The sequence below is a fragment of the Felis catus genome, chromosome E2 (genome assembly GCF_018350175.1).
Source record: "Felis catus isolate Fca126 chromosome E2, F.catus_Fca126_mat1.0, whole genome shotgun sequence".
In the NCBI taxonomy this organism is placed as follows: Eukaryota; Metazoa; Chordata; class Mammalia; order Carnivora; family Felidae; genus Felis; species Felis catus.
In genome coordinates this window covers 52260814-52284894 of record NC_058382.1, presented here as the reverse complement: position 1 = coordinate 52284894, position 24081 = coordinate 52260814, and the positions used below count along the sequence as shown (strand labels likewise).

Below are 24081 nucleotides of genomic sequence, written 5' to 3'. Positions count from 1 at the left end.
GAGAAACCGGAAACTCACGCACTGCTGGTAGGAACGTAAAATGGTGCAGCAGCTATAGAAAAGGTTGACGGTTCCTCAAAAAGTTAAACGTAGAGTCACCACATGACCTCACGACTCCACTCCTAGACATACACCCAAGACAAATGACAGTACACATCCACACAAAACTCTGTACACGAATGTTCATAGAAGCATTATTCTTAATAGCCCCAAGGTATAAACTGCCCAAATGTTTACCAACTGATGAATGCATAAAGTATTATATCAATACAATGGAATCCTATTTGGCAATTAAAAAAAAAAAAAGGACAATGGAGGGCCGATACGTGCGGAACATGGATGAATCTTAAAAACATTATGCTAAGTGACAGAAGCCAGACACAAAAGGCCACAAATCCAGACACCATAAACAGATTGGGGGTTGCCAGGGAGGTGCTGGGATGGAGAGGAACTGCACGGTGACAGCTGATGGGTTAGGGTTTGTTTTCAGGATGACGAAAATGTTCCGGAATTCAACAGTGGTAACGGTTGAACAACTCTGTGAATATACTAAAAACCAATGAACTGAACACTTTAAAGGGTGAATTTTATTACATGTGAGTTAGATCTCAATTAAAAATGCGTAAAGAATACATGTAAACAGACTTTCTCTTTTCAGGAAACTATGAACACAGAATAAAAACGGGTACATCAAGCTGTCAACATGGAGTGTCCAGGATGGTGGAATTATGGTTAATTTGTGCTTTATTCTGTATGTTTCCCTAGAATCCCAAAACTTTTCCTGAAGACTTATGGAAATCTTATGGAAAGACCCCGAGAAAGTCTTCCAGAGAGGTGGTATGGCCACATTCAGGACAGACGGGTTGACTGTCCAGGGGTCAGGTCTCAGAACTGCCTTTTCTGAGTAGCTACATAAAACACAGAAGCACATGACAAGACGTGAGAGGAACAAATATGTGTCGTGGGGAGAAGGGCATTTTTACCACAGATGGGCTCTTCTCCAGACACAGATACATCCTTGACATATAAACACTCCTCGCTTTTAATCCTCAGGATGCAGCTCGGACCCTCCATTGCACTCCATCTCACAGATGAGGAAACGGAGGGTCAGAGAAACAAAGTTAACTTGCTCAGGGTCCTATGCTGTCAAGACAGGCTTTGAACCTGAGCTGGTCTGACACCACACTAATGGTGGTGAGAGACCTCTGTCAACGCTCTGAGCTGCTTTAGGGGAGGGGATGACAGCAGAAGAGGTGAAGCAATTATCCCTGCTGAACTCCAGGTGGGCAAATGATAACCACGACTCCAGCCCCAGTGAGCCCCAGTGAGCACACAAGAACCGCCTGGGAAGATTCTAACGGCCCAAGTCCCAGCACACATCCCAGAAACTGGAAGTCAGAATGGGAGTAGCAGCCAGGCGTCAACGTTTTTTAATGGTGCCCAGCTGACTCCACGCACAGCAGAGCTGAGACCCACGGGTGAGGGTCCCTCGGGGGCTCGGAGATCTGATGTGGCAAACTAAAACACCTCTGTCCTTTCAGGCAGAGACATCGTGCCCAGATCCATTTCCCAAAACCACATCGTTTGTCAACCTTCCCATTACTAGTGCTTCTCAGACAACCAGGAACCTTTTCTTCTTTCTGTTTTTGGTTATCAATTACTGCATAATGTCAGCTAAAACATCTTTTTGATTACAAGTCGGTGTCTGAACTGTAACAGAAGTAGAAGCTTTTGAAAGGCAAAATAAGAACTTTTGCCGCTAATTGAGAGGATCTGTTTCAATTTTTCTGAATGACAAGGTGTTGGGTAGATTTTTACGAAATAAAGAAAACAAAGGACTCACAATATCAAAAACACAGTGTGGTGACAGGTAGTTCCACTAAAAATATCATCTTCCTTGGGGATTTTCAGCAGGCTGCCGCGGCACAGCACCGTTGATTTATTTCAGATGTATATTCGAGTTTTGGGGCTGACAAGAGTTAGCTTCTCAACAGTTTACTGGGGAAACGATATGGTTCCCACGTTATTAAAACGTGAGCGCCGTGGGGCTGAAGCACACGTCCCCCACATGTCAATTCTACAAAAGCAGAATTCGGACGTGACAATGGGGGTGCCTAGGCGGTACCCAGAGAAAACCCAAGCTGGGTTCACAAGCCAAGATGGGACGTAACATTCTCGACCACAGGCAGTGAAACGTTTTTCCTGAGTCTTACAGAAACCAGAGGTCTCTGAGAGTAATCACGGGCTTGCTGCGTAGACGACTAGGAGGGTGGTCTCAGCACAGGTCAAAGAACAGGCCTGGCAGGGCCCAGAAAGTGCTGGTCCCTGTGCACACCCCGTGATGCCAGGCCGCCAGGGCCACGTGGTCTGCCCTGCACCAGGGGAGCCCATGGTTTCCCAGAAAGGAACTTTCATGGTATGGTTTTGTTTAGTCTCGTTTTTTTTCGTTTTTGTTTTTTTGCCTGCAGGAGCTACTGTATACATGATTACTTTAAAATTTGCTTCCCAAGATCTGTAAATATATAACCTCAATACCACCCATGGAAGTATCAGTTCAAGAACTGGGAATGGCTGAGAATCGGCACGTTGAAAACAGAGTTCGGGTCACCAAAGGGAACTGTGGTTTTCCATTTTTATCCTTCCTTTCTCCCTCCCAGCCACCCAACCCACCCTATCCATCCACTTCTGTGAGCTTATTATAAGGCAGTATATGTATGTAATCATCACAAAGAGTGATGATAGTGATAGCAACGACACAGCTAAAATTTATTAAGTGTTTATCAGGCATCAGGTACTAGGTTTTACAGACATCATGCTATTTAATCCTCTCAGCCACCCACGATGGAACTGCCATCATCTCCTACTTGTACTGATGAAGAAACTGAGGATCGGAGAGATTAAGGAATGTGCTGTGGTCTCCACGCTAGTCAGGTGTGGGACAGAAATCCAGAGACGAATTAGCCAAGGCTGTTGCCTCTGTGGGGATGAGCCTCACAAAGAAAAATCAATGGAGAAAAAAGCATCCCCAAAGGATTCAAGCGTGATGATGGCATGTGTTGTTGACACTCTGAGAAGTGACTTATCAATTCAACCATGGTGTGGAGGTGAGAGTAGGGAACATGGAGACTCTATACAGGATGCGACAAAGTCATCCGGTGAGCAGGTGGTGGACAGGTAGGAGAGGAGGGGCTCAAGTCAGGAGCACAGGCCCAGAATCAGGAGGCAGAACCTCTCAGCATCTCCCTACGCAGAGTACAGAGACACAGGATTGGGAAGAGACAACGGTAAATGAAGGTGGAGGAGGGGCCAGACCCCAAAGGCCTTGGGAGGCCACACCAGCAAGTAAGTGCAGCCTTGGCAGTTCAGGTGGCAAGACATCACCGAAAGGTCCCTCCGCAGGACAGTGTCAGGGCTGGGTTTGTGTCTGAGAGTGATCACGGTGGCAGTTCAGGTGCATAAATAGCAAAATGACCCCTTGCTCTACTTCTGTCTACCTGATCAGCATCATGATGAAGGCAAGTGGGAAGTAAGGGGAAATGAACACTGACATTTGGAATAAATGCACAAAGACAAGTGCAAACGAGAGTAAATAGTTGCCATTTCTGCTTACCCTGACTCTGCAGACAAGACCCCTTCTACGTCTGGTGGAAAACAGCCCAAGTTCCTTAACTGAAGGGAGGAGCTTCTCTTCCATTGGGCTTAACCTCCTTTTACATATTTCAGCAAAATGACTTCCTCTTGGTGATAGCAAATTGGCTGGAAGGAGCGTCTCCTTCAACCTTGAAGTGACCTTAATAATTGTCCCAGTAGGCAGAGGTTGTCATCCATCCTATTAATGGGACAAATTGCCTTTGGAGGCAATGCGTCCTGCATGATGCATTTCCCAAATGAGACAGATCTTCCTGATTCTCCAAACTACTGTCTAAGCCGAGCTCAGAGGCAGCACAGATTGTGGACCAACTTGTAGCCTCACTCCCTACTGGCGAGCATGACCTTGGTCAAGGTCCTTAATCTCTTTAAGCCTTGATATCTTGATCTATGAAATGTGGCTGCTCATTGAATTAGGCTGAACCCTAAGACACCGCCATTCTTCCACCATTTGTGACCTACCCTGAGTCCTAGTGAGGATAAAAGGAGATGACACAGAAGTACTTAACAGGGCTTGACACATAATAAATAGGTGACAGATATGAGCAATTACTATCATCATCATCATTACACGGTTCCAAGCCTCAATTAGGACTTTAGTGTCTTAGTATTTAAACAACACTTAGTTGTCTTAGGTGACCTGCTTTCCCATATGGCAGTTATTTCCAAACCTCAGCAGAGCACGCTGTTCTATTCAAATTCTTACCTTTTCTCCAAGCCTCTAAGTATCAGAGTACTTTCTGCAGGGCTGAAATTAACCAAGCACACAAATGCTGGCTATATATACTTATTTATCTTGATCGGGCTAACATAATCCATTTTCTAAGAAAAACGGCATGTATTTCTCATAGTAAGACAAGATGCTATCAAAATAAGTCCCATTTCAAGAGACAGTGGGTTCTGGCCCAAGAATTAGCAAGCCACAACTCCCAGACCAAATCCCAACCTCAACCCACTTCCTGTTTTTATGAATAAAGTTTTATTGGAACACAGAAAAACACCCAGTCATTTCTAACTTCTCAGTGGCTACTTTTGAATTACAAAGATCTCACTCAACAATCAAGATGCCCTCAACACTAGCTGCAACAGAGACCATCTGGCTGACAAAGGCAAAAATATTAGAATAGATTTTTATGTATCTGCCTGATTCTCTATGGAAAAGCTTTGCTGACTTTTACTCTAGTCCACTGACTTAAGCGTTCATTGTTGAAAACCAGCAATAAAATATTATTTACTAGAGCTAAAGACATAACATGATTTATGTATACTTTGGTGGGATGGTGAGTGTAGGAGAAGGCAGCCACAGGGTAATTGTACCTGTCCTCCAAAGCTGGGTTTTTATTCTTCCTGGAAGGGAAGTTTTTTTGTGTGTGTCTTCAATTAACATATATCACTTTGATGTCATGAAACATGATAGTGATGGCTGAACTGAGAAATCTGTTGGGAAATCAAAACTGTTTATTTTGCAAACATCGTTGTGGTTAATTCGAACACAGTTTCATGTATTCCTTAGCTGTGATGGCTTTTAATGACGGTCAAAGCCTCACTGAATTTTTTTTTTCTGACAAATTTAATTGCAATGTGGCCCCTAATTAACTTAATAAATATTCTCCTCCACTAAGGATTTGTTTTTGAAGAGAGTCATCATGGAAAGCTATCAAAAAAAAAAAAATCCTCAAGCTTCACAAATATTCTAAGAGAGAAATAAGGCTGGGTAGAAGTGAGGCAGCAAATGGTGTAATGCTAGTGCCTAGCCCAGTTCCTGGACCATTGTAAACACCGAATAAATAACGATGTGAAGGGAAAAAGTTAAAACACACACACACACACACACACACACACACACACACACACACACACACACACAGAAAAGGAGGGGAGCAGAAGGCAGATGGGTACTTTGGTACCACAGAAGATACAGGCTGATTATTTTCAGAAGGTCCCACTATACCTTCCCAATGTACCTGTACATTCAAAGCAGGATGCTCTTATGGCAACACTAGTCATCTGGAAAAGCTACCGAAAGCCAAGGGAAACAGATGTAGCAATAGCAAAGAAAACAGATCTAGCCATTTACTCTGAGATCCTCAGCGGAGCGCTGCGATGACGACAATCATTTCTGTTTGGATCTTGTCATGCTTCCAGCTTGCAGGCAACATGAAGGTCATTTTCCCCCTTCTCTTGGTTGCCAGGAATCTCAAAGCTCATTCTGAGGTCCAATTTTTAAGGATTTCGAAAGATTATTAAGATCCACTGCTTGGCTAGGGCCACATCTTACTAGTCTGCTTTTATCCCCTTTCTCTGTGGAAGTACATTTCTTATTTCTTTAATTGTTTTTAATGTTTATTTATTTTTGAGAGAGAGGGAGAGGCAGAGCGTGAGTGGGAGAGGGGCAGAGAGAGAGAGAGAGGGAGACACAGAATCCAAAGCAGGCTCCAGGCTCCGAGCTGTCAGCACAGAGCCCAACACAGGGCTTGAACTCACGAACCGGGAGATCATGACCTGAGCTGAAGTTGGATGCTTAACCAACTGAGCCACCAAGGCGCCCCAGCAGATTTTTTCTTTCTATTTTATCATACTGCAGGTATTCTTAAAAACCTCTCAGATCATTTTAAGATCAAGAAAAGCAACAAATACAAATTAATAATAGTTACAGACAGTGCACTGAGATGTGCCTTGTTGTTTCATGCATCATGGCTTTCCTCCTCAACAACCATGAAAAAGGTAGGTAACAATCTACTTTACATAGATCTGGAAAGTAAGGCCCAGAGACGCCAAGAGTTTGCCCAGGACCACACAGCTAGTATATAGTAGAGCTGGGACTTAAATCTAAGTTCAGTTGAGCCACAAAATTCTATTCTTTCCACACCAGGGGTTAGCACACTATGGCCCCTATGCAAATCTGGCCCATCGCCTGTTCCTCTAAATAAAGTTTTATTGGAACACAGTCATGCTCACCCAGTGAAATATTGTCCATGGCTGCTTTCACACTACAGAGGCAGAGCTGGGTAATTGCAACAGAGATCTTACAGCCTGAAAAGTCTAAAATGCTTACTCTCTGGCCGTTTATGTAAGAGATTGCTGGCCCCTGCACTACACTATACTACTTGGAGTTAGTGTTTTCATTTAAATTTTTTTTAATGTTTGAGAGAGAAAGTGAGAGGGAGTGAGCATTAACGGGGGAGAGGCAGAGACAGAGAGAGGGCGACACAGAACCTGAAGCAGGGTCCATGCTCTGAGCTGTCAGCACAGAACTCAAAGCAGGGCTCAAACCCACAAACTGTGAGATCATGACCTGAGTTGAAGTCAGACGCTCAACTGACTGAGCCACCCAGGTGCCCCGTTTAATAAGAAATGACAGTATATAAAATGCTTTTGAAATTTTTGAAGAATTATATAAAAAGATGCTTAGAGAATTAAATTTGAGAAGGCAAAGAATTTCCTTACGAGGGACTCATTCTTCCCTGATATCCCTAGATATAGTAAATGCTTCACAATATAAATTTTCAACATCCTAAGATGGAAAATGTATGGGATGGGAAAAAATTAACTTGTAGCCTTTTTAAATTTTTCCTTAAAAAGTCATAATTAAGATCTAGATTTAGAGAGTTCATTATAGCAAAATCTGCCTCTCCTTTTTTCTTTTCTTTTAGATTTCATACTGGGAAGAAAAGCAATACAATCCTCGGTTGGGCAAACCAGAAATGGATTTCTCATGTTGAGCAAAGAGTAAAAAGAGTAATGCAGATATGTCGGCTAAAACATTATTCTTAAAATTGAGCTGAGGAGAAAAAGAAAGATTAAGCTGTAATTTACACATCGGTCCTCGGGGTAATTTATCCCTCAAAATGTAGAATTTATTTATAATTTATGGCCCACCCATTTCCATAGAAAGATTTGAGATGGCAAAATTTGGAATAAGAACCCAAGAATATTATATCTGGGATTAGTAGATTCAAATTCTGAAAGCAATTTAGTAAAAAGTAAAAATAAGTAACTTTGTTCAAGACCGTCCCCCTCAAATGTTTAAAAAATAAAGAACAGAAAACTGTTCTCTTAGCACTTTTTTTTAAAACGTCACTACTCTGTATTATTTTCTAAATGAAACAAAGTCTACTTTCCTTAAACTATACTGGAGACAGAAAGCTGAGAAGGAAGTGTAGAAATCCATGATCGAAAATGTAGTTCTAGAAACCTTCAGAATTGTGTATATTATTTTAATATGAACTATCGATTTCAATTAATTTCCAGAACAAATCAAAACCCTTGGTCAATAGCGTAAGAGCTGATTGGTGCCTGGGATCCCAGCCAAGAATTTCCTAGATTAGGTGCCATTAGTAACTCTTAAGATTTCAGGATTGGAATCGAGGTGTCCATTATTTCAGGAGTATGTGGAACTCAGACGTTATAATATCTTGTGAAAAACAAAAAACAAAAAACAGAAAAAACCTACGGAGCTCCGAGGTCCAGCAGCTGGTGAAAATACGCACTTTTCAGTAAGCCAAGCAGCTAGAAACTAAGAATGAAAATGCGTCACAGCAGCACAAACAACCAACTATCGTGGCAGAGCTCATTCCAGAAAATGCCAATATTGGGTCTGAATGATTAGTAAAGGTCCCAGCTCTTCGTACTCTGACGGATGCCTCTGCCTGCCAGGCGGTGTGGAGCCTGGCTGCTTTCCAGGATTGCAGCTTAAACAAAATTTCCTTCAAAATTCAGTTTGGTTGGGACTTACCACAGGCTTTGGCTTGGAACTTTCCAGTAATGCCCAACATAATTCGACCTGAGACACACTGGCCGACCACCACCACCACTAACTCTGGGGAGAACTGTCTGGAAGCAGGAGGAGGATTCCGGGCCTGACCACCCAGAAGACTGAGTAAAGAATAACAGAAGGAATGAATGCAAATGGAGGTGAGCAGAGGAACGGAGCGGTCAGGGCGTGCTGAGCCCAGGAAAGCTGGCGTTGGCAAGTAGCCATGTCTGTCCTCTCCATGGTAGACTATGCTGTCCCTATGCAGCACTCTTGCCCCAGAATTAAAGAGGCACCGGACCAAGCCACTAGAGTTACCTACACTTCACAAGAAACTTGGGAGACAAAAGAACAAAAGAACACGATAAATGGCACCACAGGGATGTAGTCACTGACGTAAAGAACACAGAAAACTCTAGAGGACAACCCTGTCCCTTAACCAAGTAAGTTGCATTAATTAAAAGAAGGTTTTTTTGAAGGGAAACCTATAAAGTGCATTCACATAGTTTGAACAAACAACTGATCTAAACAAACCGAAAGAGAGAGAATAGATTGGTCGCCTGGGTGGCTCATTCGGTTGAGTGTTCGACTTCAGCTCAGGTCATGATCTCTCGGTTCACCCACCAGCCCTGTGTCGGGCTCTGTGCTGACAGCTCAGAGCCTGGAGCCCCCTTTGCATTCTGTGTCTCCCTCTCTTTCTGCCCCACCCTGGCTCATGCTCTATCTCTCAAAAACAAGTAAGACATTTTAAAAACATTTTTTAAAAAAAAAGAAAGAGAGAAAATAAAAATGTTTCTTGGTTTTAATGGTTTTAAGCTGCTAGCTTTTGGAGCAACTTCTTACTCAGATACATCCCAGTACAGGAATCCGTACTAAAAGGTGGGACTGAGTGAGGCATGAGACATACCAAGAAGGAGAGTTGTGGATTCAGACACACTTGGGCTCACACTGCGGATCCACCACTGGCTGCAGCTGGAAACCTGATCTAACCTCTCTGTGAAAGGCTGGAGCCTTTCCATTCGTAAACTACAGACAAAGGTAACTAATGCCTAGGGTTGTAGTAAAGAGAGAATACACGTGTAGGTGCTTAGCGCCTTGCCTTGCGCAGAATAATCAACAAGCCGACTAGCAGCTATGATTGTATATAATCATCAGTAGCGCTCATTCTAAGAGTGCCTCCCACCACCATCTCCACCCCTCACCCACCCCCACCCCTGCAAAGAAGCAGATCTCCGCAGAGATCCCGGAGGAGGCTGAATCCATATCTCCTGGTCGAAGGCAGAGGGAGGGCGGACCTGCAGGACGACGGACCGCATCTTTCACCAGCGGTTCGGCTGAGCATCTGTTTCTAGCTTTCTCTGCATTGGGTTGCACAATACACTACCTCTCCCGGGGCGGGGAAGCTCGCGTGAGCTGGAGCAGGATCCGGGGGGAACTCGCATGGGAGCAAGGAGCCTGACCGTGTTGCTGGTGTGCCCAAGCGCCTGAAAACGTTACGGTAGATGGGGGTGTCCAACGGAATTGCGACGCGAGGGTTTTTTCCTCTGCTCGGTCCAACGGCGCCAAGAAGAGGCTGGTTCTGAACCGGCAGCCTTTCTTTCACTTGTCATTATGTTTTACACACAAGGAGATTTTAATGTCTGAAGATGGGCGGTGATGAGAAGGAGGAGGCTACACGTGTTTTTTGGCAGCCTAGTCACCAGTACTTAAATTCACTTCTGACAGCGCTCGGAATCTAAAGCCCTGTAAGTACCAAGCTGTCATCTGCCTTTCCAGGAGAGACTTCGCCCTGGCGGTGTTTCAAAAGTAAAATCACTCACTTTTTTATGCATATTTTCGCCACCACAATATTGCTCTAAGCCGTGTGAAAGACTGCATCTCGAGAGACATATAAAAAGAGGTTTGCGGTACCGGGTTTTGCTAAACAGGAAAATCGCCTTCGTTTCTGAACCCAGAAGGACAAAAATTCAGCCATTTGCCAAAATCTGGGATTAGGGCAAAAGAGGTGCATCCGAGGGCGGGGGGACTACAAAAGGCAGCTGAACATGAGGATGTCTGAACTACTTTAACTGACGGTCCTGTTAGGACTTGGACGGCGGTCCCATTATGTAACAGTTGGCGTGCCTCAGCACCGCTCGCATCCAACGAGGAAGCCGAGGGAGGCAGCCTGTGCGAGCCTCTGCCAGAGCCTCTCCGTGTCAGGGACAGCGTGACAGAAGCGGACGGAAGTCCCACGGCTGCACCTGACCCGCCAAGTGACCCTGCGAGAGCCACTCCCCGCCTCTGATCTCAGTTTCCACCACAAGTCAAGCAGAAGACAGGACCGTGCGGTGTGTGAGGGGAGGCCCAGAGTGACGGCCGCAGGGGCCCTCCGCCCCTCCTGCTTCCCAGCCGCGGGCCCCCCTTAACCAGCCTTTCGCGTCCAGTCATGCTCCCCTCGTCCGTGTAACAGACTAGGAGCCAGCGGTCAGGGAGAAAATGCGCAGGAAGGTTCTTGACACGTGGCCCACAACGCATGCTCGATAAATGAGTGGCTACTGCTCCCTGTTGCTGCTGGGACTACTGCTATCCTTGCAAACAACCACAGAAGTAACAGGTTGAGGAGTTAGCCATTCAGCAACGAAACTGCTTGCTGGCACCTGAGGTTTACGGCTCATCTGAGGTGAAGTGGGCTTCTCACGGCCCCCGCTGCCTTCCCAGAGCCCAGAAGAGGGGCCGGGGCCCTGGAGGCACTCACTGAATGTGTGTTAAGTGAACAAGCAAGTGGAGACATGAGTGGAGGAGGTAGACATGAGCAATCGTCTTAAAAGGGACTGGGGCACACCGGACCTGACGTCCTCCGGAAAACACCAGCGAGGGCCAGCAGCCAGCAACTGCCAAATAGGGCACAGAACAGGCACGGCAGACTCAGCCAGGTCTGCAGGCTCGGTGGGGACGTTACCCAGCCGTTCTGTGAGTGCGGGGCCTGCATTTACGGGGATGGAGCCACTCCGCCACCAACTCCGACTCTGTGTGTCAGCCTCAAGGACTCAGGCCACTTGCCAGCTCCCGAAAGGGCTTGGGAGAACAGACTTCCTGGCAGTGTGAAAGAGCAGAGTGAGAAACTGAGGCAGACTCAACAGGGGCTGGCCACGGGCCAGCACCTTTGGAATATCTGCTTTCAAATGCCTCCGCCTACAACCGTCATCTGCTTGGAGAACTAGAAAACCACTGACTGCTTCCCACCAGAGCCTAACCCAAAGACAACGGGTCATTTGTCAGCCTTCTCCAAATTTGGTCATTCTGGGGCCACTTGTGGAACTATCGTACCCTTGGCACTATGTAAACTGTCATTAACTTAACCCTCGTGTCCAAATCAATGCACTAAAAAAAAAAAAAATTAAATGCAGTTATTTTTTTAATGAAATTTAAACCACTGTGTCAAACGAGAAACCACTACTGGTGGCCCTCCATGTGAGGGAACCATAAAAATAAACCCTTGGGAACAAAATATCGTAATTAAAACTGAGCTAGCCTCCATTGCTTTCCCCGGCTCTGGGTCTGAGGGCCGCTGTGTCTCTGATAGAAAGGGAGGCCGGCATGTGGGGGCATGAATGCTCGCCAGCCCTGAGCTAAGGCTTCCTCCTTCGGGCGTGTTGAAAGACTATAAACAAGAAGGAGGGGAAGGAGCGAGCTTCTCACGACGTGAGTCCATGTGTCGGAGCCACGTTCGCACGCCACGTAAGCTCACTGCACACGCGGATACGGTGGAACCTTCTCACGCTCTCGATTCTCGGCCCCCTTGCGGTACTGGGTAACTGAGGCTACTCGTTCCCGGATGCAATTAAAACACGCTTTTCCTCGATCCCGAGACACACTGCCAAAATGTCTGTAATCAGGATGCATCATACAATCGGCTGGCTTTTATTAGCCACTTTAACTAGTGCTTCAACAGTGTCTTTCCATTTTTATTGGGGGGGAGCTGTTATTAAACTGAAGGCACATCTCATAATGAGGGTGACTCAAGAAGTCAAGAAAATATGGGACACCCTAACGGGGCCAATATAAATGAGCCCGCCGTCTGGATGCCAAGACAACACAACAGCCTTGTGCTTGCGTTCTCCCAATTGTGTTCATCTGATAAAGACATTACAATAGCAAGATATTATGATCTATAACCCTCCACTGAAACACTCACACATTCTTGGCCTTGAACGCTTGAGCAAAATGCTGCACGCTACGGAGCAGAGCGAGGTCCAGGGTCATTGCTTCTACCTTGGCTTTGTGCTGGAATGAGAGAAAATAAAAAGAAATGATAAATAACAGCAAGTTTAGTTCATGGTATCAAGTTACAGTAAATGTGTTATGGAACATGTCGGAATTCCCCTGTTTAATATTAGACGCCCAGAGAGAATATAAATCATCGGAATGAATGGAAGAACAGGGCTTTTACTGCCAAGTTTGGGAGGATGTGAGGCTGGGAATCCGCTAAAACCACAGGCTGGGGATTGTGCTGTTTCACTCAGCGCACAGAAGACGCTCCAAAGGGTCTTCAGGCTCACACATCTCCTCTCCATCTGTGTCCTAAAAAAAAAAAAACTATGAAAATAGGGGAACGCCACGACAAAGCCTGGCTCGTGCAAGAATTCAGTAGATGACATTTTAATCTCAAAAGCTGCCATCGGGGCTCTGGAATGATTCCATCGAGCCTGCATCAGAAACTAAAGACGATTCATTTCTAGAAAATACAAAAGCAGGCAAAACTCATTTATTCCAGTGGACCCTGAGTGACCCAGGTCCCGAAGAGCCCTCTGGTTTAGCAACCCAGAAAACTACAGCTGGGTGGGCGCATGCAGATAATAAGAGTGGCTGCTGTCTCTCCAGGGCGGACTCTGCACCGGGCGTTTCCTTGCATCATCTCGTTTCTTCCCTGGAACAACAGAGTGGGTTACACTCTCCCCGTTTTACATGTGGCCCCTTGTAAGAGATCACAGAGCTCACAAAGGTGGGGGGCAAGGGTTCACCACAGTCTGACGCCGAAGCCCTCGTTCCCTCTTTGCCGGAGACTAGAAGGCCTGGAGCCTCAGGATTTGAAGCAATCGTGCTCCACTAGACAGCATCCTAACACATTTCTGGAAAGCTCAGGGTTGCCTCTCAGCCTTCCCCAGTGTTTATGGGGCACTCCCCACTTGTGAGTCTGGCTGGGCTGCAGCGTATGAGATTAAATATAACCACTTCTTTTTTCATAGTTTATTTATTTTTGAGGGGGTGAGGGGAAGAGAGAGAATCCCAAGAAGGCTCCACACCGTCACATGGATCCCGACGTGGGGCTCGAACTTGTGAACCGTGAGATAATGACCTGAGTCACAACCAAGAGTCAGATGTTTAACTGGCTGTGCCACCCAGGCACCCCTAAATACTATCACTTGTTAGACCTATCTCCTCCAAAGGATGCACAGCCAAGAATGTAGGGGCCACCTGCTCGTTCAGGTAAGGAAAGTCCCAGGAAACAAACGGTGAGCCTGGGAGTTCTGGTCTAGACTATGCTGCTAGTGACAGTGAGACTAGTAGCGTAACAAGCTACTTCCGATGCTATGAATGGGGATGCGATGGCACAGTGGAGAACGTCCTCCACCTCAGCCATCTTATCAGGGAGAGACACAATCTGTGCTGAGGTGCTTAGCGTATCTGTGCCCATTGATCTTGGCCGCCTAAGTCCTGGGCTGTAACCCAGCCTCGAACAATAAGCATCAGGCACGGGAAGCCGGGAGGCCAACTGACTTGGGGCCATTTAATATTCCTGAGGGTCAGTTTCCTCATTTGTAAAAGGTGAACATTAACTACCTTCTCACCGACTTGTGAGAAGTATAAAGCACCTAACATCCAGCTTGGAAGACAGAAGGGATTTAATAAACTTTATGAGAAGGAGAGAAGACGTCTGCCGTGCCAAATTCCTTCCCTGATGCGAGTCTGTGACGAACGGTGGTGCGGGTGCACTCCAGTGCAGCGTGGTGGATGAAATGACGCTCATGAAGACCGCGTGGGACCAGCTCGCTGTGACATCCTGGAGGATCCAGGTCATGTGTACTCACAGAGCCCAGTTTTAGGGAGAGGGGTGTACGGTGATTAGATGACGTCCCCAAACCCAAAAGCACACAGGCAGCGAAAGCAAGCTGGCCGACGTAGATGTACCTTCCTGGGACAACAGTGGCAGAGGCACAAACATGCCGATTTGGGAAGGAGGAGGGCAAGCATTTGACCTGAGCCAGGAAGAGGGAAGGTGCCAACGCGTGGGTGTTAAGAGTCTCCTAAGATCACTGGGGTGCCAGAGAGGCTCAGTCGGTTGGGTGTTCGACTCAATTCAGCTCAGGTCATGGTCTCGCGTTTTGTGAGTTCGAGCCCCACATCCACCGCCCCCTCAAAAATAGATAAACATTACACAAAAAGTTTCCTAAGATTAGAGAATAGTGGGGCTGGGGGATCCACAGTGATTGAGGCCACACCCCTCGTTCTACAGACAAGGAAAGCGCCAGTGGCACAAATGAGCGCATATGAGTGAGGCTGTACCCTGTGGACAGCTTGGGCCTCCTGGCCAGGAGAAAAACCCCGCTCGCTTTCTGTCTACACAGCTGGTGTGTCTGATGACTAAAATCTCTTGGGAGAACCAAGCCTGACAATGGCTAACTTTTATTCCCCATAGGTTCTTATGCTTCATAGATGCTGGGCCACCCAATTTGACATTAACAGTTAGCAGATACAGTGGCCTTTCACCTCATCCGAACCCCTCTGGCTCCAGCCTCACCATTTAGAACATTCACTTAGAATCTTAGACAACTCTGAATGTATCACAAGAGGAAAGTCAGATATTCATTTTGTTGGGGAAGGGGTGGTGAGGAAGGACACTGTTCCTCTCAGCCAAGCCCCTTAGGGACACCCCAAGGGATGTGCAGGCAACATATCATAAAAATGCATATAAATATTTCCTTCATACAACAGGGGAAACATTCCCAGGTGGTGACCCTAAAGCAATATCCCAACAAAAATGATGGTTCAGCCGAGTGGGCCAGTATACCCTTCTGTGTGTGTAACTTACAACTGGTGAGTTATCTTTTGGTCCCCCCCACCAACCTCCACTCTAAAATAAAGTACAGAGCTGCCACTACCAATAAGAACAAAATCAGAACATACACACCCAGAGGGAACAAGGGGTCACAAGCCATCGAGTAGTTCAACAGACTAATCCACAGGCTGTGGGTTACTAGGCTCCTGGGGACAGTGATTCAAGTCCACGCACTATTACTCAGGTAATTCTCCTGCCCCCGGCATCAGGTTTCCGGTTTCTGCTACTGACCCTGAGAAATGCAGACAAACTGCAGGCAATCCTGTAAGTTCAGGGAAGAGAAAACACATCTTGTAGAATTAGGGAGGGTGGATGTGTTTGTGTGGGGGGTGGGGGGTGGGGGGGTTCCTCTTCTGATTGTCCAACAAACCTAGCAACGTTATAGAAATGTTTTTCCGGGGACATGCTCTAACGGGGAAGGCAGGGGCTGAGACACCGCAAACAGAACCCATTTCTGAGGCATAAGCTGCTGATTGTTAGGTGAGGCAAGAGGCTCCATCTGCCAAGGCGAGCTTTCTGCCAAGTCTGGACGTGAACCTGGGACTGACCACAATTCACGTTCTTGGTTTAACTCGTGAACTTTCTGTTGTTGTTGTTGTTAACTTTGACTTGGAAATACCTACGGACTGACAAGACGCGGCAAAAATAGCACCAAGAGTGCCCACATAGCCATCTCCCAGCACCCCCAATGGGGCCGTCTTAGCCACGTCTATAGTACACGGGTACAACCGGAAAACCGACCGTGGCACGACACAGTTCATTACAGCACAGACATCACCAGGATTTCACCAGTTTGGGGATGCACTCACTTTCTTTTATTGGGAATATCTTGGTGAATAATTCTATGACACTTGCTTCTCTGTATAGATTCATGTAACAATCACCACATTCAAGACACAGAACTGTTCCACCACCACTAAGGAACCGGTGGGTTTTGTTGTTGTTTTTTTTTTATTAAGAGGTGTTAAATTAGCAAACGCCATCTAGAACATAAAAACCCGAGGCCTTGTTTGGCCTCAGTCTGCTCTTTGGATTGGCAAAACATGCACATATACAAAGCCCCAGCTTAAAACCCCTTTGTAGCTTAGAATGGCCAATGAAATACGGCCCAAGTCCCTTAGGATGGTTCACACAAGTGGCTTCGGATCAATCAGGATGCACTTCACTATCCTTACGGAACAGCTCCCAAGCCTCAATGTCTTTAAACAGCCGAGGATTCCCACTCGCCCATACTTCATGCCCATCCCAGGCAGATGGGGCCTCCACCTTCTGCAACATCACTTGCTTCTACAGCGTGGGAAAGAGAATGGGACAAACTGCACACGGAACGGGTTTTAGAGACCTCTACCCAGCAGTACAGATGTCACTTCTGCTCATATTTTATTGGCAGAGCAAGTCATGTGGGCTACACTTAGCTTCAGAAGGTGCAACCTTCCATGTGCCCAAGAGCACACAGAGAAATATACATATGGAAGAAATGGAAATATGGAACGAAAACCGGTAGTGACTAACACACATTTAATGACTTTGCCCTCTCCAGGGTTATTTCACTTCCCACTTCCCACGTCCTACTTTCATTAATTACAGAAAAAATTCAGAAAAGACAGATGGATATGGACAAACAAAAAACAACCTCCCTAATTCCACCAACTCTAAAATGAACTGCTAGCCTTCCATAGGTCCCTCCCTTCTTCCCAGCCATCTGGATAGATAGATCCATCCATCTATCCATCCACCCAACCACCCATTCACCCGCCCAGCACTGCTTAACAGGAAGAACTTCATATTGAGAGCTTTGAGTCTTAAAATGGTATAAAATGCCTCTCTCAACCCTTCCCGAAATCCTTACTCTTCTCTCTAATCGCACCAGTACACAATCTTCTCATCTCAGGCAGAATGAGAATGTAAATTTATTTTAAATTATGTATACAGATGCTGGTACCCATCATTTTAAAAACAGAACCGCACAGGTGGCATCCACACATGAAGCATCAGGCAACTTCTAAGTAGCTGAGAAGCCCACCTGCTCCTGACCCCCCAGGCTCAGCCAGAAAGACGCAGTAATTAAGCACCCCACATGCTCTTCCTCCATTTCCCTGGGACCCAAGGACATTTGCTGGTGGCACAGTTCACTGACACCCTCAATAGGCCAAGTGCCCTTGGTCTATCCTTTTTTGAGTTGCACAGTGGGTCTGAGTGATTCGAGAGTCTGTGAGTGCCGAGCCAAAGGGATTGTGTGCTGTTGTTATGCAAGAGTGATCTCTCATATCACTTTATGACTATAAATCAGCCAAGTGTGACTCAGATGTCATACCGCCTGAAACCAAAGGAACCATACGGAGATCATGCGGTATTTAAACGGACAAGTGGGGAAACGTCATCCACAGCAGAGACAGCAGAGACAGCAGAGCCAGGCTGACCTGGAGCCCCAGCCCGGCGTGACCACAGCACTGGCAGAGTGACTTCGGAGCTGCTCCTTGAAATGCTCTCAGGCTCCAGTGCCTTGTTTGAAAATAGGCATTGGCCTTGTGTGATTAGAGTAAAGATGAGATACGCTGTATATATAAGGCCTGGGGCACATATATAATAACTACTACAACCATTACTTGGAGGGCCACTGCTCAAACGTGGTACCCACTGGTTTTCAATAGTAAAGTATATTAGGGGTGCCTGGGTGGCTCAGTCAGTTGAGCGTCCAACTCTTGATTCTGGCTCAGGTCATGGTCTCACGGTTCATGAGTTCAAGCCCCGCACTGGGCTCTGTGCTGACAGTGTGGAGCCTGCGTGGGAGTCTCTCTCTCCTCCTCTCTTTCTGCCCTTTCCCTGCTCATGCTTGCGTGCGCGCGCGCTCTCTCTCTCTCTCTCTCTCTCAAAATAAATAAATAAACTTAAAAAAAATAATAAAGTACATGAGTAATTGTGGTCTCCCTTCTGTATTTCATAAAATTAATATAAGCATCTCTGAGAGAGTCTGAATAGCAATTCTGCAATGGAGGATCATACAGGACCCCGAAACAGGAGGAAAGGGACTCACTGAATCCCCCTGAGGCCATGATAACCCAGTTTCCAAATTCAATGATTGGTGTGAACCTAAAAGGTGCTGGTGAAGGCCACGGACTCCAGCTTTACTGCCTGGGTCTGAATTCCGGGTCTAGCGCTGACCAGATACGTAAGTTACATCTCCCATTTATGCCTCTATGAAATGGAAATCATGATAGCACCTACCTTATCAGGAAACGAGGTAATGTATGTAAAGCACTTGGAATGGTACCCAATTACTGGACATGTATTCTATAACTGTTAGCAATGAATGTCCTTATTGTGACTGTTTTTGTTGTCATTTTCACCATTATCATCACTGCGGTCACCATGATCACTACCATCATCACCATCATTATAACCATCGTCACTCCCACCACCATCGGCACCAAATCGCTTCATTCTTCACTGAAAGGACTGAATGGGACATAACAGGCCAACAAGAGGGATCTCAGAATGTTGGTCATATGAGTCCTTGACCCACAGCACCCCCATCCCTACCTATCCCCAACCCAATGTGGGCAGTTTTCACCCACCACCATTTCATAGATGTAGAAACTGAAGTTCAGAAAGCTCTTGAGCAACTTGACCCAGATAACAGTGCCAGAAACAAGTTCACACCAAGCCATGGTTTTAATCACTGTTCTATACTCCAAAATGCCCATGCGACCCACCTGTCCCCTCTCCCCCTCAGCCCTGTTACTCCCCAGAGGCCCTCAAATCAAGGCCAACACCAGGAAACCACCAAATCCATTGGTCAACATTAACAGCAACAACATTCACAAGCATGAATCCATTCATTCATTCATTCACTAACTCTGCCTCTAAAATAAATGTATATTTCACGGATTCCACTTCCTTTACTTCTTTTCTTCTTCCCCCCATCATTGCAACATGTAAGAGGAAAGATATCACCCATAATTTACTTACAACCAATGGAAGAACAAAAAAGGTAATAATAGCTCATGGCAATAAGCCTTTTAAAAATGTTTACACATAATTCAAGTGGCCAAGCATACTTACAAAAAGAAACTTTTACTTAAAAGTCATCATTGGGACACCTAAGTGGATCAGTCGGTTAATCGTCTGACTCTTGATCTCGGCTCAGGTCATGATCTCACGGTTTGTGAGTTCGAGCCCCGCACCAGCCTCTGCACTCATGGTGCAGAGCCTGCTTGGGATTCTGTCTCTCCTTCTCTCTGCCCTTACCTGACCTGTGCTCACTCTCTCTCCTTCTCTCAAAATAAACATAAAAAAATGTTTAAAACATCATTAGTCATAAAGGCCTATGAATTAGCTGGGAGTATATCAACGTGTTTGCCCCATTATCTGACTTCTCCTTGTAGTGAACCCAGAGTATTTGGCATGGGAACCAAGACCCATTGGGCATTATGGAGCGTGCGCAGTGAAATCAACTAAGTATACTTCAGAATGGTCTCATCTAGTATGTGACCCTTGCTTCTTCCACTCAGCTTGACACACACACCTTTGACACAATCATAGGGAAGCAGCAGGTGAGACAGCTCTTCATTGTGTATTTGAGGACACTACCTCTGCGTTGGCCAAGAGGAGGAGTACCCAGGACAGGTGTTGGAGGTGGAAGGATGGAGAAACCCAGATGTGCTAAGTGGGCACAGGGAGCCGAGCCTCTGGTACACCCAGAGGGAAATCTCCCTCATCAGTGGAGACTCATCACATGCAATGGCAGATACGAGATTTACTATTTAGGGGCAATTAGCTACTGTGTATCTTCACTTGAAGATGCCGATCTGTGTGGATCTGATGGGCATGTGCTTACTACCCATTTCTTACACTCATAGAAGAGTTAATTTCTGTGTTTCCCTTAAAAAAAAAAATCTAATTTATATATATTCATTAATTATAAAATCCAAAAAAATAAGGAGCATCTATGGTATGCCTGACATTTTTCATTTAATAGTAACGTGAAGAATCTTTTAGAGTGTGTATCATTCCCCCATTTTACAGACCAGAAAACAGAGGCTGATAAAGGTTGAAAGCGGCACAGCTAGTGAGACACAGACCCAGATTTCCAGCTGAGATATGGACAGTTCCAAAGCTCACGCCCTTGCTGGAAACCACACTGCACTGCACCCCTGTCGCCAAAGTCGTCACCATGGAACACCGAGAAGCTATAAAGAAATTAACATCATCGATATATTCTTATTTGTGTCTATTTTATATCCCATTTATTTTATGCATTTAGAATTTATAAGAGAAGCCTATTGCTGGAGGAGAAAATGTAACCAAGGCAATAATCTACATTCAGAGCTTATTGCTAATGGCATCCTGCAAATTCTAATCCAATGGGCCTTAATTGCATTATGCTGATGTCTCTCACCCTTCCACTTTACATACCCTCAGTCCTGATTTTATGTTCTGAAGCCTTAAATAGGAGTTGTCACATTTACAACAGCAAGAGACACTGGTGCTGAGCATATTATTGACATGGCATTATTCACTCAACTACAATACAGACCTAACTAAACTGGTTTAATAATTCATCAATATCCTATGTGGGACTTCAGAGCACTAATCTCTCCAGTATTATTTAAGTGATGTTAATGGTGCCAAGGAACGGCAGCATCTTCCCCGGAAAACGCGCCAGCGCACAGATACTTGTGTCTCCTTTCAGATCTGGTACCTTTCACTCAAACAACCATCATGAAAACATCTGATGGGGCGTTTGCCCAGTCTTGGCCAAGCCTAAACATGAAGAGGATGCACCGATAAATGCTCTATCTGATAGGGCCCCCAAGGGGAAATGAGAGTTTGAGAGTCTCCTTTATGGCTCTAAACACTGCACCTGTCTATATGCCACTGTGCATTTAACAAGAAAAATAGTCTTAGACCACATTCTGCATCTCAAAATAGGAAACCGAACCAAAAACCATCCTAGGCACAGCCCGGGATTTTTTGTGAAGCCTTGAGGGACAGGGGCTGAGTTTGTCATTCCTAACCTTCAGATCAACCATCAGCATCCCCCCGCCCCACTCCAAGGCCCTCATGAGCACCTCCTAACCCCGCCCTCCCACCTGCAAAAATACACAAACATCCCTAATAAGAAAATCATGACAACTCTTTCTTCATTATACACAGGTCAAAAACGTTGTCTGGTGTGGCTGGAACTCAATTTATAAAATAACTGTATCAATATCTATAGGTAATTGTGAGGCTGATTCAAGAAGAAATTGCACTGGGTAACAGCTTATTTAATTTGGTGTAGGAGTTACGTGCCGCGTAAAGCAAAACTATTAAAAATGCTTAGACAGTAATTGGCAATATTTTGCGCTCGGGATAAAAAATGCTTATCTTGCCAGAAACTAACAAGAGAGTGAAAATATTCGAAAACCTTCCAATTTCCCTCCGTGCGATGCGTTCACTCTGCAGCTTAAAAACAGTTTAAGGAAGGACAGCAATGGCACAGGAGTTTGGCAGTCAACATGATTGTGCATTTATGCCTCGCTATTGAAGAAAGAGCCTTTTTTCATAGTGAATTTTTCATTCTAATGTAAGTGATGATTTACGTTAACTATAGGTAAAGCATGGTTACATTTTCCTGAAGGATTGCAGGCGAGTAAAGAGTAGTACAATAAGTTGAAGCATAAAAGCTTTCTCTGTCATAATATTTATTATAATGGCATATAAAATAGCTGAAATAAATAATAGATGACTGAAGGTAAATTCATATGATAAAGAATCCTTCAGCAGACACCATTACTTTTGACTGGTCTAGTTTTATACACAGTTGAAGACTCTTAATAAACAGACCCTATATCTTATGTAAGTACTGGAAACATCAAAGATGTGCTTAAAAGGCAACATACTGGACATGAGCTAATTTACTGTATAATTATATTCTCAACAGGAACAGTCTATATATTTTGCATATTTAGTAGCTGTGTTCTTAATGAAACTTGTTAAGCACCGGAACCCCCTATTTGGGGGAAGCTGCTGATGAAAGAAGTATCCGTGCCCCCCACCCCGACGACTCCCAGATTCAGAAAGAGGTGCAGAGCAGAAAATAGAGATCTGGGGCCCGCTGAGTATCTGGTGGCAAGTCAAGAGTGGGGAGGTAAAGTGAACGGAAAGAGGAAAGGAAGATGCGTCTGCTCTGCTTTAGAGGATTCTGGATTCCACATGACGGTCGCATGGAGCTGGGAGGACCTCAGATGCAGAGACGTGATCTTCGTGAGAACCGCTGGCATGGGGAGATCCACACACGGCTCGGCCGGCATTCAGCTCAAAGGGTCCCAACTAAGGGCATCCCCCCCGCCCCCCTCCAAGGGACGTCTGCCAAGGTCTGGAGAATTTCTGGTTGCCTCAGCTCGTTGGAGGGGCGTACCGGCATCTAACGGGGAGAGGCTAGGGATACCACTACACATCCTATGATGCACAGGTCGCCCCTGACAAGTGGCCCCAGATGTCACCAGTGCCAGCTTGCAGGTGTGAGCTTGGTGCGAGAAGCTCTGATTAACTCTAAGTGTTCTTCAGCTATTTAAATGTATCACGGGTTTTGTAAAAATAAAACGGGCTCCCTGATGAAAGTATAAATAACGCACAAGCGGATAACGTATACAGTGAAAACGTCTCCCAAATCCCGTCGCCGCAAGATAAACACAGAGACAGCCTGATGCACATCCTTCCCGAATAGAATTTCTACACGTGAATACTTGGTGCAGCTAAGTTTCCCTACAAACATAGCATTGAGGCTCATGCATTATCTTACAATCTTGTTTTTCCCAACTAACACAAAAATGGATATATCTTTTATTTTTTTATTATTTTTTTATATTTACTTATTTTTGAGAGAGACAGAGACAGAGTGCTATCAGCAGAGGGGCAGAGAGAGAGGGAGACACAGAATCGGAAACAGGCTCCAGGCTCTGAGCTATCAGCACAGAGCCTGACATGGGGCTTGAACTCCACAACAACAAGATCATGACCTGAGCAGAAGTCAGATGCTCAACCGACAGAACCACCTAGGCGCCCCACTTTTTTTAATGTTTATTTATTTTTGAGACAGAGAGAGAGAGAGAGAGAGAGAGAGAGAGAGAGAACACGTGAGTGGGGGAGGAGCAAAGAGAGAGGAAGACGCAGAATCCAAAGCAGGCTCCAGGCTCTGAGCTATCAGCACAGAGTCCAACGCAGGGCTCTTAACCTCACTTAACCAACTGAGCCACCCAGGCTTCCCTGGATATATCTTAATAGAGCTCTGGTCCCAACTTATGCCAACCAGTATGTTTAGGCCATTGTAGGGGGTGCTCAAACATTTATTAAAAGCCAATCCCCTTAGGAGGACTCAGCCCTCCACATCCTTCACTGGCTTTATGAACTTATTACTTAAATTCTCAGTGTCTAATGTTCCCTGTCGGTAAAAATGGAAATTATAGAAGACCCTCCTCATTCAGGATTGCTGTATGGATACAGTGAGACCATATCCATGGAAAGCATCTTAAGCGGATGCTCTGGAAATGTTACCCATTGTTCTTGTTGTAATGAGTATTATTTTAGGTCCTTTCTG

General features: G+C 45.6%; 1 protein-coding gene across 5 annotated transcripts in view; it reads right to left on the bottom strand.

Moving 5' to 3' along the window:
• WWOX (WW domain containing oxidoreductase) overlaps positions 1-24081 on the bottom strand; it is a 983070-nt gene that overhangs the window by 718385 nt on the left and 240604 nt on the right. For all 5 annotated transcript variants that reach the window (XM_003998263.6, XM_045045963.1, XM_045045964.1 and 2 more), the window contains exon 6: positions 12579-12667. In XM_003998263.6, the coding sequence (XP_003998312.1) occupies positions 12579-12667 (89 nt within the window). The remainder of the gene's footprint in view (positions 1-12578; positions 12668-24081) is intronic.